The sequence below is a fragment of the Anomalospiza imberbis genome, chromosome 9 (assembly GCF_031753505.1).
Source record: "Anomalospiza imberbis isolate Cuckoo-Finch-1a 21T00152 chromosome 9, ASM3175350v1, whole genome shotgun sequence".
Classification (NCBI taxonomy): Eukaryota; Metazoa; Chordata; class Aves; order Passeriformes; family Viduidae; genus Anomalospiza; species Anomalospiza imberbis.
The window spans coordinates 9,154,448-9,177,389 of NC_089689.1; the positions used below are offsets into that span (position 1 = coordinate 9,154,448).

The 22,942-nt window shown below is 35.6% G+C and overlaps 1 protein-coding gene across 7 annotated transcripts in view; it reads right to left on the minus strand.

The window, feature by feature from the left end:
* DENND1B (DENN domain containing 1B) overlaps positions 1–22,942 on the minus strand; it is a 152,893-nt gene that overhangs the window by 37,684 nt on the left and 92,267 nt on the right. For 6 of the 7 annotated variants that reach the window (XM_068199607.1, XM_068199610.1, XM_068199608.1 and 3 more), the window contains 4 exons: positions 18,771–18,871; positions 13,216–13,261; positions 11,483–11,584; positions 3,139–3,264 (listed from right to left, as the gene is read on the minus strand). In XM_068199607.1, the coding sequence (XP_068055708.1) occupies positions 3,139–3,264; positions 11,483–11,584; positions 13,216–13,261; positions 18,771–18,871 (375 nt within the window). The remainder of the gene's footprint in view (positions 1–3,138; positions 3,265–11,482; positions 11,585–13,215; positions 13,262–18,770; positions 18,872–22,942) is intronic. The other variant, XM_068199612.1, reaches the window with a different exon arrangement.

A 22,942-nucleotide genomic window follows, 5' to 3' on the forward strand; every position in this document is an offset into this window, starting at 1 on the left:
GATCCAGCATTCAACACCAGACTAGCATCAGAACCCCAGTGAAGGCAGAAATGTACACTGTGTGAATGTCATGTCCTTGGCATTAGCTGGGCTGCTTTGCTCTACACATCCACTCCTATTATACGATATTTGATTATGTGAAGTGTAGCATATTAAAAAGTATTCTTAACAGTTACATCAATGTGACAGGTAAATTTAGTAATGATTAAATCAGAAAAACCAGCTATTTCTTCTTTTCTTTTACTGGATTAAGTGTTTCATTATCATTTAATATGCACAAAAAATACTATAAACTTTCTCCATTACATGTCATATTTCCTGTCTGTGTTGGAGTAGTCAGATTTTCCATATGGTCCTTTGGAGGCCCACGAACTCTCTGCAAGACCCCTGAAGATTCCCATTTTGCCTTTCACCAATCATTTTTTTCAATAATTGCTAGACGTTTGTCCAAGACATATTGCTATACCAGGGAGAATCTGTCCTGTGCTGCAAACAAACAGTTGCACAGAATGAGTGTTCAGTGTGATGAACAGCGTTTGGAGTGAAGTGTTGGATGAGTACAGACACTATTAAAGCTGTTCTTTACTCAAAGTGAATATTAATGACAGTTGTTTCATGTTTCAAGTTGAAATCATACAGGATGAACTGTTGCAAGGAAAATAGTTCACTTAGACACATTTTTCAACTTTCAACCAATTGATAACTGTCCAAATACATTATTTTATTTTTCACCAGGAGGTTTGTGATCCTCAGAACTGTACCCCAAAACACCTCAGCTCTTGATTTTGAAAAAAAAAAGTGTATCTATAGCAAAAGTATTTCAAATCTATATGGAAAATATTTTCATTTAAGTATTACCCCTACAAACTTTCTACACAAATACTACTTGAGTTCCTGAAAGAATGTAAATTAAGCTGTAGCTGTGGTTGAAATCCTGGCATTATTAGACCTGGCACCACAGACTCTAAAACAAAGGGAAGTGTTTTTTTGCAATAGCAGTTACCAAGCTTTGAGACTCTTGACAAATATTCCTAATACAGCCAAATGTGATTTGATTTTTTTCAGCTTTCCAATTCACAAAGGAAAAGACAAATGCAGAATGAGCTGAATAATCATGTGAAAATCTTCTTAATTTCTACTAATCCAGAGAGAATTAATTTTTTCTTTCACAACAAAAATTCTGTGAAATATTGAATTAGTTAAGATTATTAGTTAAGCTGTGAACACAGCTCAAAATAACAGTTACAAGAGGGTTTTATTTATTTTTAAATATGCTTTGTCTTTGGACAACTTGATATCAATCCAAGATATGCTAGTATTTGCCAGCAGACTTCTGCCTGCTAAGATATTCTGAAATAACTTGTCTTTAAAAAAAAAAATAATCAGGCCACAATGGTTTCATAAATATCTTCTCCTATATGCAATCAGTGGAGCCAAAACCAGACAAATCTGCAAAAGAAAATAATGCAGAAAGAAAAGCTTCAAAGGTCATTTTGACAAATGTTTGCCAGTTGAAATGATGCACAGTGCACTCTTTCCAATACAGTGCAAATGGAGATCTCAGATATGCCAACCGCTAAACTGAAATAAAATGGGAATCAGTTAAAAGGAGAGCTCATTTCAAAAGAGATACTAGCCAAGATGCTAAAGAACTCGCACACTCAGTTCCACAGTTACCAAAACAAAGGACTGAGAGAAGCTTATTTCTGGTCAGAATAGAGCTAAGGACATCAAGCAGACTGACATCCTTCTGTTTGCACATATCTCAAGTGTCCAAAAGACTCTTTGTGACTTAACAGCTCTTACTGCAAGCTGCCATGAGTTGGCATGGACTAGTGTCCTCACCTTTAGACTAAGGAGTGAATTACATTCAGGTGATGGCACTATGGAATAAAGGATAACTATCTGATTTGTTTCATTGAAACAAGCAGTGTGTTGAAATCAGTGATTTCTAAAACAGGTACAGCCCTTTCTGTATGGAATGCAAGTGGGATTTCCATATTGTAAGAGAACTGCTAAACACCAGCAGGTGAACTAAAGCTGTATATAACTGCTTGTCTGCACGGGTTACCTGCCCTCTCACAACAGCGGCTCTCAGTGGCACTGGCAGCTGTTCTGCAAAATACCCACAGCACAAAAGACTACATGGAAGAGAACCACTTAGGGAGAAGGAAGACCCAAGGTTCAAACTGTATTTTAAAGTTCCCTCCAGTAAAGCCCTTTTCTGGAATTAATAACTATCCTATCCATTCCCATCAAGGAATACCATAGCTCCTTAGAGCGCTCTTCTCACCTCCAAACAAATATCCACCCATGTTCTACACACCTATCAGCTTTACAAACTTGAAGTGAGGAAGATTTTCTCCTGTCAAATCTGAATTTATCTGAATCCATCAGACAACCAAACATCTGATCCTTGGAATTCGATTCACCCAGTGCCATCTCAGTGCATTTGATTAAGCCAACTACTACCAGTAGTTTGCAAGAAAAATAATCTGGATTGATGGATGAAATTAAGCTCTAAGTATTTTTCTGATTAATTATTTTATCTCCAACTCAATATGTGCCACACTCATTATTTAGACATTATGAAAGCTCATAAAACATTAATCAACGTAATACCAGCAAAATATGAAAAACACAAATTCTGAGGTTCTGATGAGATGAAATGGGTTTTCATTTCTCCTGTCTTCCAAGTGTAATCAAGATAAATGTATAATAGGAGAGATGCATGTTTGACTCATATCTGCCTTCTGCTAGGAAAGAAGCTTCTGCCCTCCAATACAGCAAAACCTCTGGAAAAACAATATTAAGTCTGAAAGGCACAGCCCCTTCAGTTCTTCACCACATTAAACCACGAGAGCTGTGTGTGAGCAGCTTCGCTAATAAAATCTGATTTTATTAGAATCAGATAAAAAAGAATAAAGCTGATACAAATAAGAAAATAGCTGACTTTGGATGAGTATTTTCAGTTCAATTCACTGTCAAGAGATGGTGGTATCTTCCAATTCCTTAGCACAGAATAAGATTTGAAACAGACTATTCCAGACCGTAATAAAACATTTCACATTTTCCTTGAAAGAATGAGACCATGCTCTTGTAAATTCAGGGAAAAAAGCAACAGGGAAGCCATCTTACTGGTTTGTATCTCAGCGCATCTCTGTAGGATCCGAAGAGTGCTGCCTGTGCCCGAAGGAAGGCCTTGGCCACTCCGTCGCCCGTAGCTGTCGACTGCTTTTTCAGTTTATTTTTCAAGGCCGAGACCTGCGTGACAGAGTGGAACAGTTAAATTAACACCTCAGAAATTGGTACAGAGAGGTATGAACCCAATCAGCAGGCAAACCATAGTGTCTATAGGTCAGCCAAAAATTCATCCTCCTCCTTGATAGCTTATCTTTTTAACTGCAAGGAGCACCTGCTGGTCTGTTAATTGAAATGAAGGCAGGGGATGATGGTAGAGTGCTAATGCAGATTGGTTTATGCTCTCTTTTTTTTCCCAAGGCCTCTTGACATAAATAAGCTTAATTATTTTACAGTAAAATGCATGTGAGTCACTTTATTGCAGATTTTTGTTCCAACATAACATGTATTTACTTGCTTGAATGTAGACAGTTGGATGTGTTTTATTTAAGCTATGAAGATTTATTTTTAAGGACTCTTAATGGTCACTTACTGGTCAGTGCCAAGGAATATCTCTTATTTTAGGTCAAATTCCTATCTTATATCATTTCCCATGCCACATGGGAGTACCTGCTACCACAGTCAAATAGTTGAGAAAAGATTTTTGTAAATTCAGGGTAACACTGCCAGAATTGTCATTGAAGATAAATGTGAAAGGAAAAAAAAAAAAAAACAAACAAACAGTAATTAGGAAGTGCCTGCAATTTAGAAGAAAAAAAAACCCATTCTGATTATAGTGCTTGAGCTTTTAAAGGAGGTTTGTCATTTTTACTTGGCAAATAACTGTTCTGGTTAGACAGAATTAGAGAATTAGAGAAAGAGAAAAAAAGAAAGTGGTGAAGCTTTAATTTAAGTAACTGTTACTTCAACATACTTTGGAGGAAAATCGTATAATTCTGGAATTATTACAAGATATGTGGAATTATACCCAGATATAGTCTATACTTTCCTAATTTCCATCATGAGGGACACCTGGAAAATAAGTCAACTCTATTTACAAAGAATACACATTTCTACATCCCTCTGTATTGCAACATACCCAACAGAGCATTATTTAAGTCCCTAAATGAAGTAACATTCCAAGTTACTCTTTAAAATTAATATTATAAATACAAACTTATCACCAAAATAGCTTTCATTCTTTTGGAAATATATGCAAGAATGAGTATCTTTTTGTTTCTTTATGCAAGCAGTCCTGACTGCTCTTGTAGATGATGATTGTAATTGAAGTGTCAACCTAATTAACAACTAAACTTTGAATAATGCTAATGAGAAGTGAACATGGCATCAGAGAAAAGACCAGCTCTACAGGTGATAAACCTTCACAGTAGTGACATTTTCCAGTGTAAAGTCACAGTTACTGTGATCTGATCAAAGAGAGAGACCCCCATTGGGTCCAATTATAACTATAGTTTGGAAAAAAAATTATTGAGTTATGATGTTCATAATCTATGCAGAAAGGCCTTTACAGTATAGGTCTTTTCCCCATAGCTGTGATCTTTTCAATTTATATCCAAGCTCCACAGATCTAGATAAAAGTTTAGAGCCTGATTCGTTTAGCCCATGGAAAGCACACACCAAAGCTCATTTATGTTCTTGCCTTACACCTCAAAAGGAAAAAAAAAGTACAAGTCTGAATACAAAAACCGGTTAAGAAGTTCAAGGCTGAAAAAATAAATGCATGTCTTGGTTTTGTGGCTTGATTTTTTTACTTTTGTTCTGTATTGTATGATTGTTTTACAGTTGTAAAAAAATAAGATTTCACTGTGGGGAAAGTAAATGCATACAAGGAAGACCTGCCCACAGACAGCAGCACAGTTTGACTACAATAAAAGCAATAACATTAATTCAACAAGAACTGTCACCATTAAAATTTTGTCTCTGTCAAGACAGGCAAAGCATCTTCTAAATGTAAGGGAGAAAAAAGGTAGAAAAGTCTCTACATTCTTTTAAATCTACATTCTTCTAAATTATACCTTATGATTTTGGGGAAATTATGGCAGATGTTAAGACAGGTTAAGAGAAGAGAGTGGGTAAAGATAATGCAGAGCAGAGGAATTACATGACCAAATGGGGAACATGAAAGACATAGGTATTTTCTAATTTTCTCAGTTCTGGCAGACCCTAAGCAACCTATTGTAAATTTGATTAACAGGATGCTTTAGGCAAAAAATACATTAAAAAAAACAGTAGAAAACAACCAATCTCCTGCTCTGCTGCCATACTGGCGTGTTATTAGCTCAGCAATATTAAGACCCTCCAATGGGCTGGTAGTTTGGAGGCAGGTGCTCCAGACAGACACACATCTTTGTGTGCTGTCCTGGAGGGAGTTTGAGCCTCAGAAAGGCAATGACTGAGTTCAAAGAAAGCTCCTCCAACTCCTGCTTCTCTCAGGGGGCAATGCTTAAAGGCAAGAAAAGTTCCATCAGATTATTCTGCAGAAGAACCAGGAGCACGGTGCTCTTAAGAAGAAGCCTGCAGAGATCATGTGAGCCACAGCCCTGATGTGCCTGCTGTCCCCAGCAGGACCCTGGCTGCAGCACACCTGAAGAACCCTTGTGTAACATTCACATTCTCTGGACAGAGAAACATAATTCTGTCTCTCAGGAGAAGCAGAGAGAGAAGTCGAGAAAAACAATCTTTATCTCTGCTCCTCTGTTTTCCCCATGTGGAATGTGGTGTGGAGATTGTTCACCTGAAGTGATTGCTGGATTGGATTCTGGTGAAGGTTGTTTGGGGTCAGTGACCAACTGGATCCAGCTGTGGCTCGGACTCAGCAGAGAGCCACGAGTTTGTTAGTTAGTTAAACAGGTAAGTAAGAAGTAAGTAGGTAGAATAGTATAGTATCTCTTTAAATAGTATATTAATGTAATATAGTATAGTTTTAATAAAGCTATCCTTCAGCCTCCGGATCTGGAGCCAGACATCATCATTTCTTCCCATCAGGGGTGCCTTTTTTACTATACCCTTGGGACCTGCCTTGGCTTCCTCCAAGCTGAGGCCAGTGAATATGCAAGGAGAGGACAGTGCTTAGTCAGGGCCCAGCCCAGCCACACTTGGATAGGCTGATATCAAATTCTCCCAGTTCCACATCTGAATCAAAGACAGACTGATAATGCAGCCATTACAGCCAGGATAGTAGGCATAGGTAAGAGACAGGAGGCACTGAACTCCTTGGAAGGACCTGGTACACAGCAGGATTGTGACTGCTTAGATCTATGCACCTCAAACCAAGGAAATGTGAGACCCCTTTGGGTGACATCATTAATAGCACTCAAAATTATTTGATTCTGACACCAAGCCAAAAAAATAGCAAGCAGCATCTGTATAAAAATATTTTCTTCATATATATTTTATATAACATATTTTTTATATTTTAATCCATCTACCTAATTATGATTAAGAATGCCAAACTTTTTTTCTGTGTATCTCTCCTGCAGAAATAGCCTTTTACAAAGTTTAAAAATAAAGAACTGCAAGCAACAAACTGCAGGGGTTAGAATGCTGTTAAAATTTATTTCTGAAAGACACCGCTGATCCATTGCAGAAATGGTATTATTAATTTACACTAGAAGCAAACTGTTTTTATCTTCTCCTAGCAACAGTTTCTCATAGGAAGGTGACTTCATTGGACTGCTGAACACTGCCAGTGAAGAGCAATCAGAACTTCAGGAAGGTTTAAATCAATACAATAGTTTTTCAAAGATACAAATGGACTGATGTGTAATTAAGCATATCTAAAATGCCAAAACATACTGTGTTGGTCATTGAAACAAAAAGTATCATTTTTTTAAATGGTTAGCCATACATCCTTTCTAGGTCTCCTAATACCTAAATATATGATAGACAAAAAAAACATGACTAATATCTCTTCAATATCCATGTGAATAGAAGAATCACATATAAATTTAAACACATATAGAAGAATTTTGTTTGTATATGTTTGTTGTCTGAGAAATACAGAACCACACACTGGAGTTCCAAATGACTATTAGATCTCTGAAAAAAATATATCCAGTTATTTCTCTGGTATTAGCAACATTTTTTATGTTTTAAACCACTTTTTGCTGTTCTCTGTCAGATGATACCGCTATAAAAGTAAGTAGAAGGTCACTCTCAAAAACAAGAAAGTAAGACAAGATCACAGAGAAAGGAACAAAAAAAACTCAAAACAAACCAGAGTCTGATATTTAAATCACAATTTCTAGTAAAGGGCTTCTATGTATTTTATTATTATCTATATGCAGAGGATTAGGCCTCAGGGACACCTCCAGCATTTAATCAAAATTTCGTCATTTAGACAAAAACAACTGCTTAAATGCAAATGTTTTCCAAACTTGTACTTTTTAATCTCATATTCTAGCTTCTAAAACTATATCAAGGTTCAACAGAATCTCAACTCTAAGTACTTGTTCACAATAAACAGTCGCTTCATAACACTGCTGACTGCTCTGAGTTTCTAAAATATATTAGTAATATTTTGGCTATTTTCTGATGGAAAAAAACATCATAAATTATGCTATTTATATTTTGCAAAAAAAATCCATTTTAATTGCACTATTATACATTGACTTTAATTTCTTTATAATACCATTAATCACCATATTTTACAAAATAATTTACACTCCCAGTAATCACTGCATCAAGTAACCAATTCTCTACATGAGTTACAGCCTACTTCTCAAATACTACTTTTAGAACAGTAATGTTCATATGCCAAATTTATGGTGTTAAAATCCTCTGACTTCAGGAATCTCAAAACTAAAGTTCTAAAGTCCAGTTTAGATTCTGTACTGCACCACAGTGTATAGGTACCAGGCAGTACAAACACTACACATCTTTCATCAGCTCTGTAGCTTTTGCAGTTGACAATATTTAGCAACCACTGAAGAAACTAAAAGACTATAAAGTCTGTTGTTTTCTGAAGATCATATTTATAATAGTTCTGCTCAATCTATGATTTGAAGTCATTAAGACTTGGTTGCTAGAAGTGATGCTGTCAATTCTGCAAGCTGTTTGGTAAAGTATTCACATCTGAGCAAAGGAGAAGTCTTTATGTCAGAGTTAAGTGCAAGCAGGTATTGCAGGGTCAGGCCCAAAATTTATAAATTTCTGTCTGTGGTCACAAATGTTCTCCTAATGCCTTATATTATTAAAGTGGTGATCTCAGTATTATTATATTAGGAAATTTACTCCCAGAGAAGTAGCTGCATACTTTTTTTTTTTTTTAATTAAAAAATAATAGACAAATTCACAGTGAAATGATGAAATTTAAAAACAAGCCTTCTTGTCAGAAGAGTGAAAAAAGAGGGGCTTTCCCCCTTCCAAGAAAACAAAGGATTCCTGAAAGTCTTGCCTTGATTTATTCTTCCAATTTTAAATACCTTAGGAGTAGCGGAACTGCTACTGGCATGGTAGTATTTCTAACAGTCAATAAATCTAAAATATTATGTGTGAATATTGGAATGAAGCCATTAAGAAGATTACAGCATGCAACGCAGCAGAGGGTCCTCATGAAAAAAGGACTGGTAATTCAGGACAACTGTGACCACTGACCTTTGAACAGTCAAGACCACTGGTCAGTCTGACAGAATAATAGAGTTCACATGCATGGAAAGTCATCTAGCCTGTACCTATAATTTAAATGCTTAAGTGAATGATTTAAAAATGCCTTTAAATCTCAGTTAATTTATTATACAGTTTATTAGACAATGCCATAGAATAATGTTTCTTTCAATCTTAAATTTATCCTGAAAAAATTCACGATCAGAGCATATATACCTGGGTAAACCATTAAATACCTATGCTGTGAGGACATCATCAGGCTTATTGATCAAGAAAATAATTACTCTGTTCCCTCTGGACAGAAGAAACAATTTTAGAAAACTTGGAAAATACTGCATTTCTTTTGTTAGGCTGTTAACCAACCTGGAATCAATTTTTGAAAGGGACAGTAAGACTACAACTTCTTTTATATTTTCAGTTCTTCATTCTATTTTAATGCCTTTCAGAGGTACTCATTATATTTTTTCATCAGAAGTTTTACTACTTTTGTATGTATGCTTATGAGATTTTTCTATATAAGTTAAAATGCTTCACACATGTATCTTTGACATTCCCTTTAATGTTTTAAGCCTGACTCACCATTTTGACTCTACACTCCTGGTCTTATACTTTTCCCCAAGATGTCAGCAGCTGCACTGCCCCTCATGAATGCAAAAGGAGGACAAACATTTTGAAACCTTAAGAACCAAACACAGCCCTGTGCCTTTTGTCTGTGCTTTTTGTTTCCAGGTTTTCCAACTACAACTGCATATGCATTCCACCAAATGTTTAATTAAAGTGCCTTACGGATTGAAGTGAAGTAAGAGATGGGATTATTAAAATTAAAAGCTTCAGTATAAAATCCTCAAGTTCTGAAAGTATATTTTGCATAGAACACTGTTTTTTTAGTTTTATATTAAATATAGAAAAATATTTTAAGTCTAGTCTTTAGCTTGTACACTTGGGTAACCTATATTAAGATTTGCAGTAATCACATGCATATATTCTGGGAGAAAATACACTTCTAGAAGTAGGAAGATCTGTATCCCTATTTCCTTCATGTTAGCCTGCTTATTTAGAGATCATTTTGATATGCACCTGTAAAACACATGACAAGTGCCTCTTATTGCACAGAGATCCATTTTGGCTGTTCAAAAGACCTCCAGCTCTAACTCCAGTATCTCATGGAATATGATGCCTAATTCTCAATTCCACGTCCAGCTATTATTTGGCATGCAGGCCTTCATGACATTATAATATCAACCCTATTCACTCAGTGGAAGTCCAGTTAAAGCTCCCGACACACCAGGAAATGATTCTTTCTTTACTTAACTTGTAATACTCTTAAATGATAGAGTACAGTCGAAGTTACTGTATATATGTTTGTGCATGTATCCATGCATATGTAAATCACAAAACATCACAAAAATATACCACTTTAATAATAAATACACTAATGTAAACCACAGAACATCACAATTTTATAGTCTTTTACATTTCTGAACTACAGTTGATGCTGATTCCAAAGACTGACCAGATGATCCATAAAAACGTTTAGACTTATTTTCAGATCATTAAAATCAAAGGGCAGTGTCACGAATACTATCATCAAGAGTTTGACATCTATTGTACTAAATATATACAAATTATCAACAGTAACATAAGACACAGTATGCCACCATAGGATCTTACTTTGATTACGACAGGGGTATTTTACGATTTACAGTTTCAGAAAATGTAACTTTGATTTCATTTTTTGATATAAAATTCTTTGTCTTGACAACTATTTGTGACAGCTTGTGCATCTTTAATTGAATAATGAAAACAGTGGTTTCACAATTATATTCTTTTAGAGCTCTACTGGGAAAAAAGATAAGTGAATTTTGTGACTGTTTAAAATGATATACAGAGTATGTTCTCCTATAGGCAATAAAAAAAAGGAAAAAAAAAAGGCAAAAAAAAGCGGGGGGGGGGGGCACCCTCTGCAAGATCAAAGTCCAGAAAGAACTGGCACTTAATTTATCATCCTTTACAGACAAAAGACAGCTTTCGTCATTTCAAAAGGATCAGATGTCTTTTATGACAAACTGGGTTTGCAGTTTAATTTACAAATAGAATTCTAAGTAAGCAGTCTTTGCTCTGCCAAAGCAAATGACAAACAGTATAGGTTTTCATTCACACAGCCCTCAGCAGGATAGAAGAGATTAAAATAAAACTGAAATAATTTAGAGAAAACAAATAAATGTTTCACAAAGTTGAAGAAGATCAAAGCCTGAATTTTCTGACCCCAACTGTACAAGCATTTCTTATTATATTGACCAGTGCCATCAGATCATTAATTAAAAGGAAAGCGCTGGCAGGTGGCAGGGAAGCAGAAGCCGATAATTGGCCCCCTTCTTCTTTTTGCCTTCAAAAACTCTCTCGTTCTTTTGCAAGACATGCCACTAGGCAGACAGAAATGCCTACTTTGTAATATAATGATTAAGATGAGATGAAGAGACTCTTGCGTTTAAAGCAGCTCTGCCTAATGAATGCAGCTAGCTTTATAATTATGATCCTACTTTTACAATAAGGAATATGATGTTCCATTCAATGTCTCCTCAGCTGTCAAAAAGGTAAAAATCTCAAATATGGGGTCTGCACTAGGTGCTTTTCACCCCCTTATTCCTTTTACAGCAGTTAGCAAAACGAGGCAAAATAATTATGAGTAATTCAAGCACCTATATAAGAAAGAAAGAATGAAATGTCTAAGACTCACCACTTCACCAGGTAGGTTGCTCAGGTCATTAAAAGGGGTTTCTAGAGTGTTTGTGTCAACATTTAGCAAAACCACATCCTCCAGTGATCTATTTTTTACTCTCTGTTAAGAAGAAAAAAAAAATGGAAAAACAATTTACTACGGTGTCCTCCTGAAGTACATTTTTCTTATACTGTGCTAAATTACAAATTATGATTTTATACAAAGGACAGTAATGGCAAAAAACAGCTGGAACTTGAGATGTAGGATTTGTGAATTAGATACAGCATTCAAAGTAGCTTTTAAAACTACTTCCTATTCTTCAAACACTAAAGTTATATTAATAATCTCTGAAAGGAATTCCTGAAAACTGAGATCTATACAGAATGCAGTTGATATATTGGATAAATATATATTGGATAAATATATATTGGAACTAGACATACCTTGTTCATTCTCTCATATTTGTGAAAATCAGAAAGCATGTTAATCATATGATCAGATGAAAACCAGAAAAAACTACAATTATTTGCAGATATATGTAAGTACCAAGCATGTGATGCCTACTATTACCACAGAAGAATGGATAAAATGCTTTTTCATCAGTGTACTTGTCTAGCAGCTAAGAATTAAACAATTTGTTCCTTTCAGGATAAAGGGATAGAACTCTTTTCTGTGTGGTCCTACAATAATACATAATAATGCAGTGCAGGAAATAATTCCTGAAGGAACTGACTTCTTTTTTCAGGGCAGATCTTTCAGTTCCATTATTTCCTTAATGAATAAGAAAAAGCATCCTAATCAAGATATTATGACTGATGCATGCAGGTCATAATGATTTGGGAGCACAGAAGGCTGTGCCTGAAGTTAAGAAGCGTAGATTATATAGAAGGCCTTTTTTGGAAAAACAAAAGTGCTGGTGGCTCAGGGAAGAACCCACCCCATCACCTTAGCAGATGTGAATTGATCCTTGGAAAGTGCTTTAGCAGAAGTGCAAATCAAATCATGTTCCCAAATCAATTATCTACTCTGCATGATAATCAGGTGGCACATGTAGGCTTCACAGCATAATCAAATGGTTATGGAAAAAGGCAAAAGTATTTCTTACCCAGCTATTCTGTACCAGTCAGGTGAGTTCTACTGTGTTGCTTTATGTTCAAATCTGTAAAAGCCACCTCTTGTTTTTTGACAAAAAATACTAATGTCTAAATTAATAGTTAGAAATGTTTATGCTCTTGTCCCTCTGAAAACTTTAATCTAACCTCCATCCCATAACATTTCTAAATTAATAGTTAGAAATTTCTAAATTAATGGTTAGAAATGTTATGGGATGGAGGTTAGATTAAAGTTTTCAGAGGGACAAGAGCATAAATTATCTGGGAAATCACAATAATGCCAAAATCTGAGTGACAGTGACTCCAAAATAAATTTTACCTGTTCGTGAAAAGAAAAAAAAAATTTCATTACTGGGAAAATCTGTTGCTACGGTACGAAAAGGCAGGAAAATAGCTAACACTGAGCTATTAATAAGATAGAGAAAATCATGATGTAGAGCTACATGTTTTCATAAAACACTTCAAAAGTAAGATTTCAATGAGAGACATTTTTTACTTAGTAAAGCATATGAAGCTTAAATTTTGTAATTCTGCATGCTAAAGTACAGGGATTTTTTCTAAAGCATTTCCACAAAATTTTTTTTATGGCACACACACCTCATGCACCTCCCAGTACACTAAAGAGTATAGTAAACTTACCTCTATCAAGCTTAAGTGGACGCCAATTAGATAAGGCATCGGTGCACTGAAGAAAAGGAGTGGAAAACATCAAGTTTTAAGTACAACACTAATGGAGAATTTTAAGTCTTGGCACATAAGACCCTAGTAGACAGTCACTATTCAATACAGTATTAAATGAACACAGTTGCTACAGGAATGTTTACTAGACAAGGAAAATTTTGTTTTACTCTGCAGTAAAGATGATGACAAAATAAAGGATGCTGCTGCAAACTATGAGGCATAAGCAAGGAGGCACCACAGCTTTTTGTCCAGCCCTAGTTCCAAGAATGACCACACTGAGCTAACCCAGCAGATGTTCCCCAAGTGGGCTGGTTTTAAAACACCAACTGGAGGACATGGTCCCACTTACCATCACCACAGTGCAATACAAACATCATGACCACCAGTTTTGGTTCTGAAACCCTCCCTTGGCAAGCCTTTGGAAGCTGTATAATATCTTATTTAACACAAGATAATAAACTTCTCCTTTGCAATTTCCATAAGACAAGGAACTATACTCTCCAAATAGAACAAATATCCACACAAAGCCACTGCAGTAAGACCTCCTGCAGTATTTAAACAAGAAACTGAACTAGGCTGATTTATCATGGTTTCCTACAATCTTCTGTTCTGGCAACATCTGACCAAGAATATACTCAGTGTCCAGCACTGAATGAAAAAACCTCCAACAGTCACCATGAGACTTTTGGGTACTGCAAGATTACTGACAATATTCACTCCGGAGAAGTGAGCAATTGACAGGCTGGTTTAGGCAGTTCAATGGGAAATGAATCACTAACAGACCACAGAGGAAAAAACTAAATAAAAATAATCCCTGAAAAATAATGGAAGGCAAGATGACATACAAAGGCACAGAACTCACACACAGTAATTTCTCTCATGGCAATAATTTGATCACAGTGGCACTGACTGATTGGTGACGGACTTCCCAAGGATGGGGCAAGGTTTCACTGCATCAGTTCATGTGGTCTCATCCATTTGGTCCCACCTCTGGGACCACAAAAAGCAATTCTCACCTGCCTACAGCTACAGCCCATTTTAGAAAAATCTGTACACCCTATGGATTAGCCAATTGCTCTCATTAACAATGTCCCACAGGAGATGATCAATGTAAAAAAAAATCCAAACAAAAACCAACAAACAAAACCAAAAACCCAGCCTGACTGAAGCCCAAACAAGACTTCATGGTGTCTATGACATCAAAATATAGGTTTGCTGGAATTGCAAACTGTCATGGCTTAAGGTTTCTAGGCAATGGGGCTTCCAAAAAGGAAAAGAGGCCTCTATTTTCCCACACATCTTTTTCTTAGCCCAATACTGACAAAATTTAGCACTTCCTGATGACTTCATCCAGGCTAATCCTTATGTCTTTGTGAAGTAAACACAAATTAAATGGAGTTGTAAATGAGTGCCACTCCAGAGCAGACATCCATATATACTCAGAGGATTTAAACAGCTTTAAACTACTCTGTAGTTTAAAGAATGCTTTGTACTATGTAACATATTTAATTAAGCCAGTTAGAATGATTATGGCTGACACGTAACTGAGAATTCTGCTGCAGAATATGCAGCAAAACAGATCCTCAGGTTCCTCATATCAGGATATCTCAGTGTTGCAAATAATGTGAACAGGCAAAACTAGAGTGAAAACAAGTGCTATGTCATGTATGGATTTTATGCACACTTGTTTTCTCACATCAACACTGCGCCAGTAGCTTCACCACGCCTGTGCCGACTTAAGATAGCTGATGATTTGCTCCATTAATAAATCTGCTATTAAAAAGGGAAGCATGTAGCTCTTTTCTCTACAGAACAAAGCAACAGCTACACCATTTCAATTTTGAAGTTAACAGAATAAAGGTACAAAGCACATCTTGAAAATAGATGAAATAAAAACTGCAGGCATGGAAAGTCAATTTAATCGTTTTCAGCAAAAAGTAATTTTATTACTGCCGGATTCTGAAGTCTTAACAGCAGAGAACTGTAATATGCACATGAAATTGCTTACTATGATACTACTGGGAGCTGCTATAGAGCTTTTCTCTTGCTTATGCATGTTATCACCAAAAATATCAATCAGTGGTATCACTGCCCAAAATAATTACTATGTTATGCAAAACATCCAAGTTAATTGGAAAATAATTGCCCCATTCTCACGAAAACAGGCATATGTATATCCTAATTCAGAAGAGACCAAATCTCATAAAGACCTATTGCAAGAGTAACTTGAGTTTTCTGATTGCATTACATTCTCAACAGAGCACCAATATAACAGATGCTTTATCATCAACAGACAAAACTGGCAAATATTCTAATATCGGTGATTTAGTTTGCCAAGATATTAGACTGAAATTTCATGAAATTAGCTTTCTTCTTCACAAAAATTAATTTTATTCAAATATAATTACTGAATCAATGTTCAAACTTAATTTTTGTATGAGTTATCTTGAAAACCAACCACCCACTCCACGGAGTGCAACAGTCTCCTTTTACTTACTTAAATGCAGAAATCAATTTTTTATAACATAATTTAAAACTCATTTTTTTATTAACTGCACCGTGGATTTTTTGCTGCAGCTACAATGAATATTACTTTCTCAGCCTATATTTTGCTATCTTCTAGAAAATGAAATTTCTTACATCTCCTTTTCTGGATGGTCACTCCAGTTCTCCCACTGGAGCTCCCGTAATGGCAGTCAAGGCTGAGCTAAGCTGCATGGGGATAAAACACCCCTCCTGAAGCTCATAAACAGACACTCTCTTCTCACCCTGGAGCTTGGCACTCACAGCCTGGCCAGCCCTGAGGGTGGTGCAGTCCACACTGACCCTCTGGTTTGGGCTACTCCAGCATCATCTGTCACATTAGGTCTAAATCCAGCCTGTAAATCAGGCAGCAGGATAGAAATTAACGATTTTTTTAATTAAAAAGGCGAGTGGAAGTATTGAAATAATTTTAATATGGCCTTGTTTTGCTCAAAGATACATTATTCTTTTTTCTTGCTTACAAAATGTACCAGCTAGGCACTTTATGTAATTGATCAAATTCTAACCCCACAGAATTGTATCCTTTATGAGTTTATGAAGATTCTTAGTCCAACTAATAGAAAAAAAAGTGTATTTCTCTCAAAATATGCTATATGATCATTGTGCGAAAAAAAAAAAAACCGGAATCAGGCTTATATTTAAATTGATAGATTTAAATGTATTTTATCTTTGTTTAAAAAAGCCTTACTACCACAGAATGAACAAATTATTCAATTTATATTCCCCTACTTCATATATTTGAATGCCATTTCAGAACAACACTAAGAAAATGAGAGTTCATAGGAGACATTCCAAGAAGCCCAAGGGAAACAGTGACAATGAAATTTCTAGGTATGAAAATGCATGTTGAGCTAAAATGGCACTTTTGTAAAATGAGCTTTGCTTATCAAAATGACATAAAAAATAGAAGTATACAAAATAACTTTTGCATTCTTTTATTAATTTTAAATTGACATGATCCTGTTGGACTGCAAACTAGGTCAGGCCTACTACAACCTTTACCTTAAGAATTCATCGAGGTTTTTTAACCTGATATATTATATACCTATGAGGAGAACATTTATTTACTGTAAATACACCAGAACATCGGGAAAGCTAAGTCATTTATGTGTTTTTATTACACTTTTCCAATCCGTCTCACAAAAGAACCATTCATATGAACAGAAAGAGATGCACAACAATCTGAGTCAAAGGGTCTGAATTACAGTTACTGTGATAAATTCATCAGTTGTGCATTTCTTTTCATGAACTTTATGTTTCCTTTTGAACATCTCTAGAACAGGAGAACTTTTTTCTCCACTCTATTGTACTACTGTGAAAAAGAATAAAGGATATAAATGAATTTTACAAGTTTAGGAAACTCCATGCTTCTTTTTAATGAGTAAAATAATTTCTCAGGTCATGCCACAGTGACCTAGAATCCCAACTACTATCATTATCACATGCAGCTGTGTACAGCATCTAACATTGTTTTTTCTGGAAACATTATCTGGGCTTAGAAGGGGAAATTAAAAAAAAAAATCTTCTCATATTCAGGATGCACTCTACAGGGTACAGCTTGCATAAAGATGTTCATCTGCCTTCTGAGAATGGCATTTTTGGATGATCTGAAAAATTACAAAGGTTCTGGCTGGAAGCTCAAGTAGTACAAAAACGAAAACATACTCAAGTTCTACCCCATCTTGGTGCATTTTATCAAAGGCGGGAGGAGAAACAATTAGGACAGAGTTTCTTCAAAAGAAAACTATCATTAAAGAGGAAAGGCTCAGCTCTACTTACAAGTAAAAGGAGGAGTTGGAGAAGAACATTTGGGTTTTTTTTTTTTTAAACAACAGATAAAATACACATGAATTGTAAGAATTACCACAGAAAAAGTATATATCATGAACAAATATTGTGAACTTCAGGAAAAACTACAAAAGACACTTAAGGAAATATAGTGAGAATTTGTTTGAAAACAAAATTTCAGTAGACTGGATGGAGTTCAGTAGAACACCAATACATTCTAAGGTTTGAGGTGGAAAAAACTCAAACCAAAGCCAACAACATAAAGCCCAGCAAACATATAAACATAATTTACTTCTATGAAGAAAACATAGACTTAGCTCAGTAAGTATCTGGCTGGGTCTCAGTTTTTATATATAATAATAATAATTGACAATCTCTAAAACAGCTTGAAATGGTTCATTTTTCCATAACAAACCCAGAGGGTCTAGGTAAAGTGAAAACCTCCGAGGAGGGATATTCCTGCTTAAACAGAAAATGGAAACTCTCATTTGTTATCTCTGCCACTACTCTGAATAAAAGCAAGAAATTGTGAAACAGGCATGTGGAAACATCATCCCCTTGAAGGATCAGAAGTGAATCAAAAAGTGATTCTTGTTCAACTCAAAAATATGCCAAAAACCACAAAGTCTGTCATGTGAACAGAAACCCATCAGGAGAAGCAGAATTCTTATTATAAAAATTTTGGAGTCCCAAAAGGAGTTTTTAAGCTGTTTTGGGAAGGCGTTGGCTAGAATCCTGAGCCTGGCTGAGTTAAAACACAAATAGTAAATCACTGATGAATACTAACATCTGATTCTGGAAAAAATGATCAGGGTTTTTTTGAATGTTTCTATAAGTGTATCAACTTAAAAGCTAAATGAGAGAAAACTGTAACATGTTTGCATTTAAATTATTGAATGAATTCTCTAAACAATAAAACAGAAACAGTTCTTACAAACAGGATTCTAAACGTTGCAGTAATAGCAATCAGCACTGTAATTCAAGATACCAATTCAAACACCATATCAAGGCACGCTGGAATATCCCTAGTCAAGTCATCATTTAAGCACTGGCCTAAGTGCTTTCATAAACTGGATCCTCTAAGTTTAGTCACATTAAAGAATCAGTGTTTTCATCAGTTACTCAGATTTCTAAGACAGGTAAGAATCTCAGAAATGGGGATAACAGGTTAGCTGTCTTACCAGCAGTAGTCCAGAAGATGTGGAGGAAGCACTGGGATGTAAATATGTTGCCAATACATTGGATATAACAATGCAGCTGAGGCATGAACACAAGCAGTTAACTAAAAATAAAAATAGACACACAGAATTGGCAACAAAAAAAAACATGAATAAAATGAAAATACAAAATCTTAAATTAACTTTAGACATGCAAGAATCTTAAACTCCTCAAACCACTTATTATATAATTTTGTACATTACTCAGAATTGCCAAAACACATCCACAAAGAACTCTAATGTATGTATACAAGCACAACATCTGCAAGAAGTCAGGCTATCAAGTTAGCCCTCCCTGCTCAGCTGTTCCCTTGGAAAAAGGGAAATAATCATGAATTACTTGATGCAGTCGTGGTCAAACATGAGTGCTGCCATGAACACATAGGACTGAAGTGCACCCCAGTTTCACTTGGCTTCACTGAGTGCAAAACACTCAGGGGAGTTTTCTGGTCCCCATTTCTGCTATTTTTAACTGGAATTGATCTAAAGCTGCATGAAGCCACAGAACAGCATTAAACTCAGAAGCAGTTTGTGTCACTATCTTGATTTCCAAACTATCTCAAAAAAAAAAAAAATCTGAAGTGAATATTCCCTGTAACAGCAAAATAACTTAATTACAATTTTCCAAAACTCCCTTTCCAAAGCAGAGACTTCCAAGCCTGGCACAAGGATCATGGAAAATGAAGGACTCCTTGACCAAGAAAGGAAGTGTTGCAAACTGCTTACCACTCAAAATGGACATGTCTGGTTTTCTAAAACAAACAAAAAAACACCACAACCACCACTTTACCCCCTAAACAAAGAAACAAGTAAGTATGGAATTCATTAGAAATGGGGCCAAGTTCATTCCACAAGTGAACAAAATAATCTTGCAATATGTAAAGAATTCAAATTTGATCTATCTTTGCTATAGGGGAGTCTCTCAAATTTCGTTATTTTATTATGCATGCATAGACTTATACCAGAATGAGAAAAAAAAACAGACTGTTCAAAACAAGGTAACCTATATCCATCCTATGTAGCACTACAAACTTCATAGAAAAAGGGAAAAAAAAATTAAGAGAATGCCCCGTAAGGTAGACATTACCAAGCTGATGGAAGAGAAGAGGCTGTCCTAATGTTTTACATCACAACAAAATTACTACCTGAGTTTAACTTGATAATAGCACTGTTCATTAGACATGAACTTTCACAGTAATAAAACAAAGAGCAAAAAATAAAATGTAAATCCTGCCCATACAGCAAGTGCTAAAACATTATGGATTTTACAGGGGAAAAAAACAACCCTCTTTGTGGAACAGATCAGCAGTTAGAGTGTTCATGTCCTGGCTGTCTTAGACATTTAGACTTGTAAATAAAAAAATTACACTACAACTTTGTACACATATTTTGTACACCAAAAATGAAAAAAAGCAGTTATAAGACCATTGCAGCAGAAATCACAGACAATTACAATTTGTGCAGCCTAGTTTGCTCAGCCCTCAGATTAATATAACACGATTAAATATGGAAAAGAAGAGGGCCTGAAAGCTCCTGAGGGATATCATTAGGGCAAATTGCCAAAGAATGAAACATGAGCCAGTCAGGAGAGTCTGGAAGCTGCAGTGGTACCAAGGGACTTGAATATTCGACAGTTGGAGCTTCAGTAATGTGTGAACTGCAGGTTAAGGTATCAGGAGACTCTGCTCACTGACACACAGAATGTCACTATTGACCAGCGAGCTGCCCAAGCCTGACAGCTACACAGCAGAAAGCCAAGGATATCATAATTCCCTATTTAAACTCTTCCTTGCAGATTAACATCTCCTTTCTTAGCTTTACACCACACTTCAGCAATTATGCTCATTTTGGACTTATCATAATGGATATTTTAATAATTATTAGGTTGTTGCTATGAATTGATTTGGGGGAAGAATTAAATGAGTACCTTCTCCCTCTTCTACACAATGGGATTTTATGAGGTTTATTTCCATTATCTCTCTGTGTAGTTGAACTAACACTACTGACAGCACAGTCCAGCTTAGCATCGTGTTTTCTGCTCTTTCACTCAGAAAGGATATGGCATTATTAATTATTATGTCCACATACTTTTGTACACAGTATATAAATTTCAAACCACAACAACCTATAGAAAAATCAGCATTTCATGTATTTCAATCAGAGGCTGAAATAAAGCTGAGCATACAGTTATACGGATATCCCCTGATGTCTACAGCCGCCTCCTCCTCCTCTTAATAGGCATTCTTAAATTATGAATTAAGATGACTATACTATTTGCATGAAGCAATTTCTCTATCTTATGCATGTCTGTTATATTTTAATTCTCATTTTAACAAAGGAAGTATGCAATTCCTTAAAAATGTCTGAAGTTTTATTACTCATTTCATAATCTGTATTTTAGTGTGGCACTCCCACTAGCATCTATTTACCATTTATAATTTTTTAATCTACTAAATTTTATTATTTCTAGCAGGAAAGACAAAGATTTGATTACTTACACATCAAGCTTTTTTTGTACTGTTCCTTGCTTTTCTATTTAATAACATCTTACTGTAAGATCTTATTTAAACGTTTCCCTCTATGCTGCTGCAGTACGTTTCCAAACATTTTAATATGCCATGAATATGTTTTATAGATTCCTGTTTACAGCCTGTAACACAAGCAGCTATGGGATTGTGCTGCTCTTCAAACTGTGCCATATTTTATTATTCTACCAACTCTGCCTTTAAGCAAATACTGATAAAATAATTATGGATTTCATATTAAAATTTGCACACTTGGTGTAAAAAATCTCTTTTTTGCTTTTTTTGCTCTTTCAATGGTGACTGCATTTCTCAAATGCATTAGTTACTTAAAATAACCTTCCCCTTTAACTGACACATCCACTCCACGGAACAGAATGGGAACTGCTGTGAAGCCTGAACAATGCTGCACCAGAAACCTGATTCTGGTTTTCAGAACCAGGCAGTTCTGAAAAGCCGGGTACCGAGGAGAACTCGACCATTTAATCAGAACTCCACAAAGGTGACACAGGATTTGGGCATGTCCAGCAGCGTCTGTGCACGGGAGCAGAGCCTGGCAGGCACCTGCCAAAGGCTGCAGGGGACATCCTCAAATAGGGCACCCAGCACAAGCTCCCAGGAAAAGAAATGAAAGTCTGTTGCTTGACCACATGGGAATATTTTCTGCTGAAAACAGTCCTTACACTATTTAGGCACAAAGACATCTCTCTGGAGTCTGTCAATTGACTGCTATTTATTCCAAAAGGAATTATCAAGAACTACCTTGAAAAAATACATCACAGATCATAAAACAGGTACACATTCTCCTAAATTATCTTGAATTTGTCTTCAGTAGACATTCTCCCAAACCATCCTGAAGTTGTCCTCAAGACTGTGTCCAACCCTACCTACTTTTCCCTGACAACTGGATATAAACACCAACTGTGAACTGTGATTCCTTTTAGAGGTAGGTTTTATATTAAAGGCAAAAGCCTCTGTCAAATAAAATCTGCTGTATGTTTATGTATGCACACAGATATATCATTGCACAACTCTGCAGTTTGATGAAAAATCTTAAATTATAGCAGATGAGTGCTACAGAGCCCTAGTTTCTGCAAATCTCGTAATTTATAACCTGGTTTGAGGCAAAAAATTATGTCGAGACATCCTCATGTAGTTAATTTCATTACAAAAGATCTACTAGAGCTGTGTTTCTATCCATTAAAAAATGGGCAGACAGTTTTTAAGTAAAGTTTTTGTCAGCTGAAACTCACTTCCCAACACTCAACGGAACTTCCAATACTTTTGCTTCCATCAATTTTGATATTTAGACTGTTTTTCTCCATTTCAAAGAATGTCTTTTAGTTAAACAACTTTTCTTTTAAAAAATAAATCTAATTATCTTTTTAAAATTTGTTTAAATAATGTGGTTTAATTACATGGACAGCATGAGTCAAATTATTTGAATTACTTAAAAGCAAAATTTTAACGTTCAACCCTTTAACAAATAAACACATCTAATTTGAAATCACTAACAGCTGCACTGGGCATAAGAAGCTTTATGTCTTATTCCATCAGTAATAGGCTTATTAATAGTACTGAGTCCAACTGAAAGTTTCAGTCTGTTTCTGATCT